A 15371-nucleotide genomic window follows, 5' to 3' on the forward strand; every position below is an offset into this window, starting at 1 on the left:
GAGGCAGCCACTAGACCCTTCAAGCCCTCAAGTATCCGGAGACAATTTGCTACAAGCTCCCAACTCCACACCAGCTGGGGGGGAAGCAATGGCACAGCATGCATGCCACATCTCAAACTGAGTGAAGAGCAGCTGTTTGGAAGCCACATAGGATGTAGCACTTAGTTAAATCCTTTCAAGAAAAAAGGGTTTGTTTTCCTTTTTCAGTTCATTCTACACATAGCCCTCTGTTTATTTTACTTGGCCAGTTTGGTTACATTTTTCTTTATTTCTGCTGACTGCACTAGTATTTAATAAGGTATTACATTCCTGACTGCTTACTGCTATACAAGTAGCAAACATTGTAGAGTTTTGTTTTGTGATTAAGTTCTGCAGCACTGTCTCATACTATGGAAGGTAAAAGGATATTTACTTAGCTTAGATCTGCACCTGCCTTAAGACTGAGCTGTGGCCAGCCCCTTGGGAGAAGATGTCTCAGGTTGATAAGCAGCAACCAATTAAGCACAGCAGGAAGGTATAATTTTGCTACATTGGACTACCAGCATCTAGTTTACCCTTCAGAGTCCTCCAGCATAAATTGCTGGAACGATGCTTCCATTTGACGCTAAAGGAAGATGGCCACAAGCTTTCAGACTGTATGAGTAGCTCTGGTGTAGCAGAGAGACCACTGCTGCAAGGAGTGGCTAGCTCAATGGATGCTGATGTACCCCAGAGGGAAAAGGGTGTCAGCAAAATTATAAATGGCATCAGTTAGGTGGTGACAACATGGATGAGAATGTAAATACTGTTGATTTTCCTACTGTGAGTGTTGACGATGATTGAAAGGAGTCATGTTCTTGACAGTGCTGCCAATGCTGACTAAATGTTATTAGGAGCTGTCCATGATGATCACACTGACAATGACCACACTCTTATGGAAACTGGCTGGCCAGCAACAAGCGTGACTGAGCAGTAGTGAAAGTCTGAAAAGTGATATTGTCTTTTTTCCACAAATTATGAGAAGAGAGTATATTTGTGCTGAAAGGACAGGCAGTAGCTAGAAATAGATGTGGCCCTTCATGTCTGCATGTTCTGCTCACTCTCCACCCCAATAACCAGCTTGGGCTACAACAATACAATCTCATTCCTAGTTTTATAGAGGCAAAATCTTTTCTGACTTTGAGGAGATTACAGTGGACACGAACCAAAGTTCAGACCAGGACCAATCATTCTGTTCTTTAAGGAATAATTCCTCAGCAGATTCTTCCAGATGAATCAGCAGCAGTTTCTGCATAATCAAGTCTGCAAGTGTGTTGGAGTGCCTTTTACTATAGTCCAACAGCATCAATCCAGTTGCCATAGCCTGGTTTACAAAACAGAAGCAGGGGGCAGTGCCATTTCTAAGGCAGAGGGAAGGACTAGAAAGGACAAGAGTCTGAAGCATTTGCTCTTACATAACCCAGTGATGTGTAATGTGCATGAGGCACGTGGCTGGCAAGCATAGACACAGAGGTCTGCCCTGTGTGGGCTCCAAAACTATGAAATAACTACTTAGCCAGTAGGTTGTAAATGGTTCTCTTGAGATTTGTAAGTAACAACTTGCTCAGTTGAGTGTTTGGTGTTGTGGCATGAGGCAAACATACAGCACAGACATATGCTTTATGTGCAGGCTCTAATAATTTAGTTAGCTGTTAACCTCAAAGTGGTCAGTTACATACAGTTATGTATCTGTAGGTGTCTATGGTTAATGATACATCTCACCTTACACTTATTTTTCTAGCCATTACATCGTTTCCACTCAGATGTGGACCTTTCAACTATGATAATTCACGCAGCCTGACTGTGACTAGTGAGCAGAAGTATGTTGGAAGAATACCCTGGACATTCCACTCTGGGAACAGATTACGTCAGACAATCTTCTCATGCATATCCCATGACAATAATTGACAGAGATCAAGAATGCAAATCAAATCTAATACTACACAGGGTAGGAAGCCTTCAGGAGATAGAAAAAAAAACCCACTTCCTGAGCCTCAGAGCTTTCAGCCTGGGAATACCAGAAGCAATCAAACTTTCTTCAGAATCCATCCCAAAATTAATTTTCTGTCTCAAAACCCAAGAGGCAGTAATGGAATTTGAAAAATAGTCACCAGGTGAAAGTGAAACAAAATTAATACTAATATGACATTAGACAATTTTGGAGAAGTACACTTGAATTCGATCATAACACCCTTTCAGTCTGAACACTCAGGTTTCTGTGACTTTCTTAATCAGTTATTACTCAAAACCTAAATTGCTTGTCCAGTAAAGAATATAAGTGTATAATCTGAACCTCCTTTTCACAGGAGGTTAGTAAGCAAGACTTCACTGACAGCTTTCGCAGTGTCAGCTTGGCTCCTTATTACCACAGTGGATAAAGGGCCAAGGCAATCACCTGAAATTCAAGAGGATTTCAAGAGGTGCTGGTCAGCCAGAACTGATTCTGTCCACTTACCGTGATGACTGCTTGTCAGTAAGATGGAAAGAAGCACATCAGTTTCAGTTTTCCTGCATATTGTGTTTTACTTTAGCTTCTAATTTCAAACAAACAAAACCCTTATCTGAAGGTTTCCTTTAAAATGCAGAGCGAAACAAACTTATCAAAAACATGCTTACATATGGTGCAAATTTCAGATATGAATCAGTATTTCAGTTAATGTTTTATTATGCATTATTGGGAAACAAATGCCTTTTCTTTTGTTGCATTTTGCTTTGTATTTTGGTTTTGGTTTGTGTTAGTTTGCGCTTTGTTTCCCTACCTATATACAGCATTGGAGCTTCGGTACAATGTAGTAAAGAATAATTTACTGGCAACACAAACTTATGCACCAATCTCATACCTGAAAAGGCCACATTTGCTTCACTGAATTATGATCCTCATAGGTCAGCAAGGAGTTTAAAGATAAACCAGCTCTTCCATATTTTGAACACAGCTTTATCTATTTTTTGTACAAAGACCATGGGATAATTTTCCTCTGTTATCCACATTTTCTTTCCTCTCTGTTCTTTTTTTTCCCTAAACCCAAATATACCATGTCCACTTCTATTTTTTTTCTTGTTGGGAAAAGTGCTCTAGTTAGACCATTAATACAGCCCCAAAAGTTAAGAAAAAATTCCTTGAGAAAATGCTAGAGGCTGCCTTGCTAACATGATTTTATTTTTCATTGAGCAATTCTGCTCCAGATTACACAAAGTTGTGTAATCAGATTACACAAGTCAGCAGTGGTTCTTTCTTCTAAGTTATTGCTGCGCCTGTGACCGAATATTTCAATGGAAAGGGTTTGAGAAGATAAAAAGATGTTGGTAAAAAAAAACAACATCAAAACAAACCAAACCCAAAATACCAACCAACCAACCACAAACAAATGAACAAACAAACCCCAAAGCTTGTTTTGTATCAGATAAGGGAAACTTCCCTGCCTAAGATTCTGGATATGATATTGTCAGAGTATCATAGATGCCACAATTTGGAGAATCCCTACATGACTGTCGAGGAACTGGGACAGCTTCCTAACATGTCTTCTCAAAGATAATTCTATTACTGACTGTCACTCACAGCTGATATCTGACTCTGTAGTAAATCTACTTCCAAAATATCCAGTACCCATTTTTAAGTGGAAGAAACACATTTATCTGCTAGATTTTAATGGGAAAAAAAAGTATTATTTAAAAATTAATAAATCACCTTTTCTTCTAAGTTTATTTTTACATAGCTGGAGATTTAACTTCAGAGCAGACATGCTCAGATATATTCAAGCACAGATAATGTATGGAGAAGACAAAGGCCTCTCTTACAGGTTTCCAGTTGTCTCTACAGCAATGTTCTGCTGAGAAGCAGTAAAGGGCAAGAAAAGCAATTGCTTTTCACTGAACAATCTAACTGACAAAAAAGAGTAGGTAGAAATACAGATAGGTAGATAGATAGATTAATTCATAGAATGAGAGGTAAATCTCTAAGCAGTATTTACCCTACTTCAGAAGTTTAGGATCTTTGAATCATCACTTGTGCAAGAGTCTGTTTCACTACTGGTTATATTGAGAAGAACTTCTTTCTATTTTCTCCCTGCAATCCCTGCTGTAATAACTGACCCTTTTTTTTAACTGCAATAATTTCATTTAACTGCTATATGTGGCACGACCAGCTTAAGTATATATCAAGACTGTACTCCCTATTTGGTTGTCCTAACATACTTTGTTACAGAAAACACATTTTCAGAGTAGCTGGATCTGGATTCACTTTTTAATCTTGTTGAAATGCTCTCCTTTAACAGAGTTATCACTCTGCCAAAATCTTAATGGTTTCCTCAATTAGGGGAATCCTCACATAAGCAATTGGACATATACCCTGAGTCATTCTAGAATCTTACGTTTTATTTCTGTACTACGCACTTCAGGCATACAGTTGTCATGTATCTGGCCAAATATTATGTATGGTGTATTATATGTCATGTATCGTATCGGTTCCCCTATCTACAGACTGAGATCCAAACCCTTCCAATTTCCAGAGGTCTGCTGCCATTCTTTCCTGCATAGATTTGCTTTTAGAACTATGCAACAATGTTTTATAACAAGGCAAAAATTAAAGATTGTTTTGAGTACTTCTTGAAGGAAACATTAAAAGGTCAAACCCATTAACAGTTAGCTGAGTTAAACAATAAAGTGAGAGCTGCTCACTGCATCCTTTACCTTGTCACATGCAGTTCCTGCTAGATTAACTGGGGGAGAAGTCTGTGTGTCTAAGTGCATTTGCCATTAGAAACTATACATGTTCCCCAAAAAAGTTCAAAAGTTACTAAATAAATGCAAGTGGCAATAAGCAATAGTAATAGTCAAATAGGGGTTTGATGATCTCTGTGGTCCCTTCTAACCCCTAGCATTCTACGATTCTAAAATTCTTGCTGTGTCTCCTGAGCAAGTGAAATTCCTTCACCTCACCAGCACTAAGCCCAACTCTTTTGGGTTTGTTTTCTTATTTTCTTAACTTCCCTCTTTTTAACTCACCTGGTTCACTGTCACTACTCACTTTTAGCTAGGCTCCTTGCCTCTGTATCACAACGGGAGCTAGATTATCACACCAAACTAACTGAAAACTGGGCAGCCAAACAAAGCAAACAGCATAGCAAGCTCACTTGACTTGAGACACAAAAGCCAGATACTAATCAAGGCAGTGCACAGGCAGAGGATGCTGCAGGGCTGGGAAGACGACGCAAGAAGTTTAAACATGCTACTGCTCCTCCTTGCTGAACTGGCAACAGTTCAGCTCAGCTACACTGGGAGCCTATTCCAGATGGATACAGTAGCATATGGCTGGGGCATCTCTTCACTGGGATCTTGGCACTAGCGAAAGCTCATCTGGAAAGTAGCTGTAGCACTGCAAAGCTACAGTGCCTGCTAAAGGCATGTGCTCTAATGTGGTTTTGTGTTGGAAAGAGGGCAGCAAAAAAGTCTTCAAAAGGCTTCTTGTTTCTTCATCAACATCCTTGTAGTGTAGGAATTCCTAGGACTGTCATGCTGTGGGATATTAAAAAAAGGTGAGAAGCTGGTCTGTATTGGTTCATACAGTTCCTGTAACAGACTTGTGCTTCTTACTTTATAAGGGGTTAAAAGAGTAGAGCAGCACTGTGAAAATGGTGGGAAAATAGATATGTCCGACACATAAATGATTGTGATGTGCTAGTATTGTTAATCCATAATTACCAATTTACAGGCCACATGGTTCTTCAGTGTATTGCTGGTGTAGATGCATCATTTTCAACAGTGTATGAATGTACTGTACTTTATGGTAAAAGCCAACACAGTTTCCTTTTTTTCTAATATAAAAAGTCTCTTTTGCAATGGATCTTACTGAATATTTCCATTAGAAGACTGTTTGAAAAGTCAGTTGACTTTGATGTAATCCTATTTGGTTTGTTTGTTGTTTCCAGCAAGTAATGTACAAAGACCTGTATGTGCTTAATTGCAGGAGAAAGTGTTGCCCACAAACTACTTCTTGCCGGCACCAAGTCCAAAGCATTTCCTGGATGAGATGCCAAGTTGGTTTTGTTTTAATCCATTCCATTTCCACAAACCAAGGGCTGCACTCAAACCAGTATTGTCAGCCTGTAGCCCACTACAGCATGGACTGATCCCAACCTCCATGTCTTCATCCCACCTCTTTAGGTGGAAGATTCTGTCACATAGGCTGTGGTTGTCCAAAGCTGCTATACCACCAATTTCAGGTTGATTTCTTTCCTACATTATAGTATTTATTATATGTCTATAGAGCTGACTGACCATCTGTAGGCTAGACTTGAAAGTTAAGTATTAATACAGATACATACATTTATTCTGTGAGTTGGTATGATATTAAACTGCACCCTACAGGACATCGCCCTTAAACTATTTCATATTAATAAAATATAATGGTAAATCTCAAATAAATCTATAAAGCATTCCAGAGCTAACATGATGATTCATATCCAGGTTGGTAGCAGCAGATGCAAAACGTCTGAGCATTTGGGTGACTGCAATGAATATAGCAGAACTTGTTACACATTGGATATGAAACGGTCTCTCAAATTTTACTGGACAAGGATGAAAGATAACTCTGCTGTTTATAGATATAGAAAATAAATACACTGATATCATTCTAGCCCTCAGTGGCTGGCCTTCTTCATGTGACATCATTCATCAAGAACTTTTTTGGCATTCACAGCAGATAGCAGAATCTATGTAAGCATGGCAATTTAATTTCCCTGATATGCGTCTTAGCTGAGTCAGAGCTATGGAGTGTTATTTTCTGTTGTTATCTTCACTGTAACTCTAACGTGGACAAAGGATTTGTTTTCCAGGATTGTTAAGACAGCAGTTTCTATGAGTACGAAATGCAAATGAAAAATGTCAGGGAATTTTTAGCAGGTTATGCTCACTGCAGCTTTCCATGGCAATTGCAGTAGGTGTAGCTTTTATCTTAAATTCACATTCTACTTGCAGTTGCACTCACCCATTAATTATTTCACTGGCCCAAGACAGGTCAAGAACTCTGGCAAGGGTGTTGAGAAACTAATTGCTACATAAACAGTCTCCTCTGAGCAATGTTTGAGCTTTGCAGTTATTGATGAAAGGGAAACAGAGATAAAGTGCATTCTCACTTAATTCTGAAAGCTTTCTTGCCATCAACAACAGGACTTGAACTTGACTATAATGAATCATAAGATGTACCAGAGAAAAAGGAAATACCTCTGGGGACCAAAAGGATAACCATACTTTCTTTCAAGTTTACTTACTCATTTGTAGTAACAAATGCCAGAAGATGATAATGTACACAGTGAATCACGTCAGCCATAACTACAAAGGAAACACGTTTCATGGTTGATTAATTCCTAATTGATTCTGATAGCTCTGGTCTAAAATAAAGAGCAAAATATGCCACTGATTGCGAAGTCCACACTTGATGCTGTTTTTGCACTTTAATGGGTGCTATCCAGTCAATTTTCAAATAGACAATGCTATTTCCAACTCTCATTTCAGATCTGAGGAAACAGTTATTTTCTTCCAGTTGATAGTGTCTCAGATTACAGTCATAAAACCACTCCTGCTCAATAATAGCAGCTGAACTGTTGGAGAGATGAGGGCACAAATGGGCCAAACCAAGGCCAGTGGTCAAATCCAGGGATGATTTCATTCCACTCATGACAGTACACCTTCTGCCTCCTCTAAACAAAGAGTTGGCACAAAAAACCCCCACACGATGCTGAATGTCCTAGCCATTCTTTAGCAAGAAAGTGGCAGGATTGGAGAAGTGTTGGCAGGACTGGAGCTAATGGAGACAAACTTGTTTTTCCCTTGGGTAAAACATATTCACTTTTATTGGAAACGCCATGTTATTTTCAGCCCATATTTTATCTTTCTCAAAACAAATCAACCTTTCTCTGTTCTCTGCAGGCAGCAGGAGGATATGCAGGGAGCTTCTGGTGATCTGGAGCAGAGCACTCTTGCCATATGGTCTTTGTGTGGTTTGACAGGTCCCCATACTCGCTTCTATCCCTTGATGAGGCTAGTCTCCGTTCATGAAGAACTGCTGGAATACACTGATCAGTATAGAACACCCAGACATTTTACAAGCCTCAAAGGCTGTGGTTTATCTGACAAAGTGTATCAGCAGTCATTTGCACTTTGGCCTAACACTGAAAAGTTTACCTTTCTGCTCAGAACATGGTAGGAATTCAAAGACAGTTAAAGATACTTTATCTTTGGTTTGAACTTCTTAATCTTTGTGCAGGCAAGCTGAGGAAATCAGCTCTGTAACATTTCCCTTTGCTTCAAGAGATAACGCACCTCTTACACCAGCAAGGCAGGAGATAGGACAAGGAATCTGAAGCATGAGATTGAAAATTGTGTGTCACAAAAAATCTCCCCCTCTGCAAATATGAAGATGCAGGAAAATCGTGAATTATAGAAAAACAAACACGCAGAGCTTGAGATAAACAAAAAGCAGCGCTTCAGTTTCGGTAAGTGCAGCCTTTGTGTCTTTCAGATGTACCAGTCGGGCCAGGGAACAAGACCATAACTAAGGGGGAGGCAATCTCAGCCAGAGATCCCTTTCATGTTTGTAAGCTTGTCTTTCCTGGCAGAAAGGACAGAACGATGTAATTTTGGGTAAGACAGCACACCGCTGAAGAGCCACCTCTGAGCTGCGCCTGAGGGTGCCGGTGGCGAGCAAGCGGAGAAGCAGCAGGCCGCCCGAGGGCCGCGGGGCCGGCAGGCGGGAAGCATCCCCGCGGCGCGGGCAGCATGGCAGCTGCCGGGGAGGTGGAGCCGGCCTCTGACCTGCCGGCAGCGCAGCGCGGGCACATCGTCTGCCCGCTATAAAGCCGCCCTCTCTCCGTCCTACCTGTGCCGGAACACACGAGGGGAAAAGCAAGTAAAGACACGTAAAGATGTAGCTGCATTTCTGAGGGCAGGGCTGGCAGGAGCAGAGGGCAGCGCGGCCAGGTGCGTGCGGCCGCTCCGCGGGCTGCGCGGGGTGGATGCGGAGCTGGGCCGCGCCGCCGCCATGGAGCACATCCGGATGCCCAAGGTGGGTCCCGGCGCGGGGACAGTGGGACCGGGGCTGGCGCCCAGCGGAGCGGAGCTGAGCGGCCAACAGGGCCCCGGCAGCATCCCGGGCACCCTCCTTGCCGGCTTTTGCTTCAGCTGACAGGCTTCCAACACAGCCCTGCGGGCGTGGGGCCGCGCACGGCCATCCGCTGGTGCCTTGCAGCAGGTGCCGAGCGATTGTAACCAGTTTGCTGTGAAATCCGCCCAGATCCGACGAAGGGCATTGCCGCGTTGTTTTGCGGTGTGGGCTGAGGATTTGTGGGGCATTTTAACTGTTCCTTATTCAGTCCCTCCTGTGAACGCTGCCACTGCCCCTGAATTACGGGCATCCAAAATGAGAGGTGTGCTACCTGCTTTTCATATGCCTTTAGTTTTGCCCCAGTGCTTCAGTAATGGCGATGAGTTTGTTGTTTGTAGTTGGGCATCGTTGTTCGTTATCTACTTTGCAAAGCATGGGGCCTGTGTTCATTAGCAAAATTGCCATCTTTAAGAAAATAAATTGTCACACAATGAACGTTCATTACAAATAACTTTAAAAAAAAATCAGCATGCAGATGAGCAGAGCAAAATATTAGTTTGAAATGGGGATGGGATCCATCATTTATTGATTTATTTGTTAGCCCAAACCCCTGCCGTTTAGTATTTGGGTTTGATTTGTGCAATTTTTGTTTATTATGGTTATTTATTATGGTAACGTGGATTCAAGATGATGGCCTCCTCTTCATCTAGATTTTGGGGGTTTAGGTGTTAAGCTGCAAATATATTTAAGAAGGTAGGCATTTATAACCTCTGCCGCCCTTCTCATCTCATTTCATGAGCCATTATCTGCCTTTGTGGGAAGGAAGAGTATCAAAAATAATTGTACTGCAGGTAGGAAACAGTCAGTGGAAGTTGTCTGAATTGATGTTTCTAAAGAATACAGAAAGTAGGGATGAGGAAAAGAGTGAAAACAAACCAGTAAAGGTAGGAAAAGTCCTAAAAATAAAATGGTTTATTTGGGAAGGCCTAGCAAAATCCCTGTTACAAGCAGCAAGTCCTTCAAGTGTTAGTTTGCTTTTGTAAACCCCCTCTCTGTATCTGACAGCTGTGAGAAGGAGCTGTACTGATGATCCCAACCACTGAAAAGCCTACTCAGTTTGAGGCGATTCTGCAGTGTTGGTTCCTGGAGCTCCCTTACATTATGGTGGTGATAGAAATTATCTCTTTAATGTAACATCACTGTTTAGGAGGCATGATTTTAAGGTATGAGTGATACAAAAAATCCTTCACAATATTTAAAGGAATGTAGATAATAGAGGACATTCAGCACAGGTATTTAAATGCTTCACCTCTCCAGTTGCTCCTAAATACACTGAGAAAGTGGATGCGTAGTTACTGGGCAGAATGGCATCTTCAATTTGTTTCCTAAAAAAAACTTCAGCTTAAAATCAGCCACCAGAACAGTGTTGGGTTTTTTTGGTTTTGTTTTTGGTGGAGTGGGTTTTGGTAATTTGGCATTTAATGGGGGCCATGAGGATGATCAGAGAGCTGGAGCACCTCTCCTATGAAGACAGACTGAAAGAGCTGGGGCTGTTCAGTTTGCAGAAGAGGAGGCTCTGAGGTGACCTTCTTGTGGCCCTTGTATCTGAAGGGAGCCTACAAAAAAGCTGAGGAAGGACTTTCAGGATATCAGGTAGTGACAGGACTAGGAGGGATGGAGTGAAGCTGGAGATGGGTAGGTTCAGGATGGACGTGAGGAAGAAGTTGTTCAGCATGAGAGTGGTGAGAGCCTGGATTAGGTTGCCCAGGGAGGTGGTTGAGGCCCCATCCCTGGAGGTGTTTAAGGCCAGCCTGGATGAGGCTGTGGCCAGCCTGATCTGGGGTACGGTGTCCCTGGCCATGTCAGGGGGGATTGGAACTGGCTGATCCTTGTGGTCCCTTCCAACCCTGACTGATTCTGTGATTCTAATGTTAATTGATTTCCATCACCAGCAATGTAAAAATGGATCAGGGAAAGCAATGCAAGCACAGGGATATTCTCACTGTATCCTGTGGCAGTCTGTGGTATCACATTTCCTGACTCCATCCAATTTTGTCCTGAGAGAAATTTGGCAAGCAACTGCCCTACTCTTCAGAGGTATTAATCTCAGAACAATGACAGTTTCCTTGATTTGAAAATGCAGCCAAATGGAAAATCAAGATAAATTCCATGCTTAAAAAATTACTGACTTATTAATATCTGAAAAATTCCTGCCCCAATAAAAAGTTTTTCCCTCAAAAGGCAGTTAAAAAAAAAAAGTCTGTATTACATGATTTCCATTAGGACTTGGCAATTGTTCTTTATTTTGATCAAAATATAACTGTAGTGAGTGATGGTCACCTTCACCCATATGCTTCATGGCAGCATCACAGGATGTCAGCAGGATTTCCCACTGCAAAAACCATTTTGGTTCTTTCCCAACAGACTGTTTGTACCCACCTGCTCAAAAATTCTCTTATGTGCTGTTTACATAAATGCATAATTTTACTAACAGTATGTTGCCTACTCTTTCAACAGAAGACATGATTCCTTTAAGTCTATTTCTGGAGAATTTAACCATTGTCTCTCTTTTGCAAGGAAAAGCAGTAAGTCAGTAGCAGAATAGAAACCAGATCTCTTGACAGTTGAGTTAGATAAAAACGCTGTATGGTATTCCCTAGGCATTCTAGACCTCTTGTTCCCTAACAGTGTTTTATGTACTGAACACTGTTGTTTTATCATTATAGTGTTAGCAGAACCCAGAGTGCATGTTTGATGCATGCTTATGCATGCATACGGGTGCAGTGATGATGTTTTCACAAAGTAAATGCCGTCCTATGTATGCAGGTTGTAATTTGAGGACATTTAAGAGTTGCTAAATAGAATTATCCATAATTCAAATAATCTTTTAAAAATTAAAGCTTAGTAAAACCACTGTCTGCCATGAATATAGATTGAGCAGTGAGATAGTCCAGGATAACTGCCGAAACTCAAAATGTGACAAACTGCTCATAGCAGTCATAAGGGAATGAGTAAGTAAACGTTCTGCACAGACTAGAAGCGCATCTTGTTAACATGTGTAGAGGTATGTCTGGCCATGGGTAGCAACAGGCTGCACGGGAAAGTGGTTGATCATTACCCCTGGAGGTATTTAAAAGACGTGTAGACATAGTGCTTAGGCACATGCTTTAGGAGAAGACTTGGTAGTGTTATGTTAATGGATGGACTCAGTGTTCTTAAAGGCCTTTTCCAGCCTACGCTTCACGCACTGTTGCTTTGTTTTACTTACCGCTGTTCTGTCTGTATCATTTGTCTTTGTATATTGGCAGCAGTCCTGAATGCCCTTCTTATAATAAAGTATACATCGTATTTATCCCTGGGGTAACAGCTGTCTTCTGTGGAGTAAGCCCAGAAAGTCATTTGGCTCAGTAACTCTTGTTAACACAGTACTTGGGATGACTTGAGTTGCTTGAGTGCTTTCATTTTTGTGATGTTATGGTAAGGTATTTCCTTTCAGTGATTGCTTTCTCAGGCAGAATTTGAGGTACACTGCCATTTCTCATGATAATGAGGAATCCTTCTACCAGATGTATTTCCTTCTACCAGATGTATTACTTTCCGAAACAAATTTCCAGCATGTGTAAATGAGTGCTGCTTCCTTGTGGTTTCAGTCTATTTTTCTTTCCATAATTCTTCCTTTTTACTCAAAAAGCTTTATCATACAAGTCAGTTATCCTGATGGAGACATCAGGAGAGCCATATCATTTACATTCACTTTTTATATGACATGTGTAAATAGCAAGACTGAACTCAGCAAGCCTAATCTTTACTCTCTAGCTACTTCTGCTGGACTGCTGGATCTCCACCTGTTTTTAAGCTAAGCTGGCATTTCTACCATTGCTCTCTGTGTGCCTCCTGTTAAGATAGGATGTCATATTGTAGTTATTCTGCATATTTAGGCTACTGTTCTCTGAGGAAAAATTCAATTTCACTTCAGTGATGTAGAAAGGTAGCAGCAGTCCTAAAGTAACAGGAACCACCTGGGGATGTAGTCTGACTGTTTTCCCTACGTGCCAGAAAACTGAGTGCTACAGGTGCTTTGCCATAGTGGTCTTAACTCTTGGCTTAAGTTTATTTAGTTTGCTGTATAGGTAAAGCTGGCATAGCCTTTACCTTTCATTGGTGTTTGGGGTCATCAGCTAACACCAGACACTTTACTGCAACCTCTTCTGAGTGTCATGTTGATTTTTGCTTTTCAGTATTGTGTAAAGGTAGGCAATATTCACTTCTCTAAGCGTACAGCTTAGAGCAATGCATTTCACAGCTGCTTTCTGAGTCCATATTTTCTAACTTTATGTTGTAGGAAAAAATTAGCCTATTTTGGGGCAGATATATGTAGTAACTTCAAACTTGTAATTCTACTTGACTTTGTACTCAAAGTGATGCATTGAAAGAACTAATTCTGGATGCTTTTTGCAAATTTTGTACATTATCAATTTTTTTCTTGTTAATAAATCTTTATTTAGGATGCAATTTAGTTTTATTTGCATTCCATTTCTTCCATCTTGTGCTGTGGGACTTTGAGCACAAACACCAAATTTAATGCAAACGAACTTAGTAATAGACCGTGCTGAGAGAAAATGTTCTGTGGTTTGGCATTCAAGACTGGAGGTGGATAAAATTAGAACAAGAGCTTCGGAGGATATCTGGGGGTTGTGGAATTAGATTTTAAGTCTCAGTTTAGAAGTTGCTCTTAAAATATTGTTTTGAATTGGAGTCATCAAGAAACCTGCTTATTAGAGTCTATTTAAATAAGATCTTGTGATAGCCATTATTTGCAAAATATTTATCATAGAATCGTAGAATGGTCTGGGTTGGAAGAGACCTCCAAAGGTCATCTAGTCCAACTGCCTCTGCAGTAAGCAGGGCATCCTCAGCTAGACCAGGCTGCCCAGAGCCCTGTCGAGCCTCACCTGGAATATCTCCAGCGATGGGACCCCAACCACATCCCTGGGCAACCTGTTCCTGTGTTCCACCACCCTCATCGTAAAGAACCTGTTCCTAACGTCCAATTTAAATCTGCTCTTTTCTCGTTTGAAGCCATGGTTATTGTGCATTCACGATACCTGTTTAATTAAATTCCAACTCCAGTTGAGGGCATTACTGCTTATGGGATGAGATTTTTACAATTAAGCATTGAGAGTGTAATTTAAGAACAGAAGCTCCATGGACAGTCAAAGAAATTTCCAGAATCCCATTAAAATAGATTCACAGTCTCCATTCACCATTTATTCTTCATGTGCACACAGTTCTAACTTAGTTACCTAAATAAAGTAAAAATACTTAAATGGCAGTAATATCTTCTTCATTTTCTGTCACAATAACCAACTTCACCACTTCACTAGTATTAGATCTGTTTTCATACTTTATGATGCAAGTCATATCTCTCTTACTGATCTATTAACACAGTCTCTTAAACAAACAAACACACAAAGAGAAAAACACTTTTGGTCCTCTTCTTCCATTTATCTCTGTTCCTAATCTTTGATCATCCCATTGGAAGTGTCATGTGAAACAGGTAAAGCTGTTAAAACGTGTTATATATTCATCATCTCAAAACTTTGTGCCTCTGTTAAGAGTCTGTAGGATAGTTGAGCAGGTAATTTCAGTGTTTAGTCTACAGTGAGTCCAGGAGCATAGTACTGACCTTTGTGAGGTGAGTGACTTAACGAGGGAGCACGGGAGCTGTTTTTCTAGACCAGGCTAGTGGTGCTTTTCATTTTATCATCAAAACATGTGATCCAGAATGCTGACAGGCAGTGTAAAGAAATGTGATGGAAAGCAAGATTCAGCTGGGAGGACGCTTCCAAATGTGTGCTCTGAATCATAAACACTGATGGTTCCAGCAGACCCAGGCCAATGAAAGAAGTCCTCTGTCTGGAAATTACTCAGGTTCTAGCATTCTGCTTTTTTTTGTTTTAAGTTCTATTTTCAGTGCGTTTTCTTTGTTTCACATTAACCTTAACATTAGGACCCTTCTATTCTGAATGCATTTTCACTTTTGAAGCTTGATTTTTGTATATGCCTTTTCCCAATCTGTGCTTTGTTTTTATGTTAGTGTTGGTGGGCTTTGTTTTTTTAAACACACACACCATTACAAGAAGGATGTGGATGTGCTGGAGTGTGTCCAGAGAAGGGCCACGAGGATGATCAGAGGGCTGGAGCAGCTCTCCTATGAGGACAGACTGAAAGAGTTGGGGCTGTTCAGTCTGGAGAA

The 15371-nt window shown here is 40.9% G+C and overlaps 1 protein-coding gene across 2 annotated transcripts in view; it reads left to right on the top strand.

The window, feature by feature from the left end:
- The first annotated feature begins 8868 nt into the window (after positions 1-8868).
- The window catches only part of MTMR7 (myotubularin related protein 7), a 46287-nt gene continuing 39784 nt past the window's right edge, over positions 8869-15371 (top strand). For both annotated transcript variants that reach the window (XR_010303449.1, XM_064149065.1), the window contains exon 1: positions 8869-9076. Coding sequence is in view for 1 of the 2 variants with exons in the window: in XM_064149065.1 (XP_064005135.1) it covers positions 9053-9076 (24 nt within the window). In the remaining variant the exon portion in view is untranslated. The remainder of the gene's footprint in view (positions 9077-15371) is intronic.

The sequence above is a fragment of the Pogoniulus pusillus genome, chromosome 9 (genome assembly GCF_015220805.1).
Source record: "Pogoniulus pusillus isolate bPogPus1 chromosome 9, bPogPus1.pri, whole genome shotgun sequence".
NCBI classification, from domain to species: domain Eukaryota; kingdom Metazoa; phylum Chordata; class Aves; order Piciformes; family Lybiidae; genus Pogoniulus; species Pogoniulus pusillus.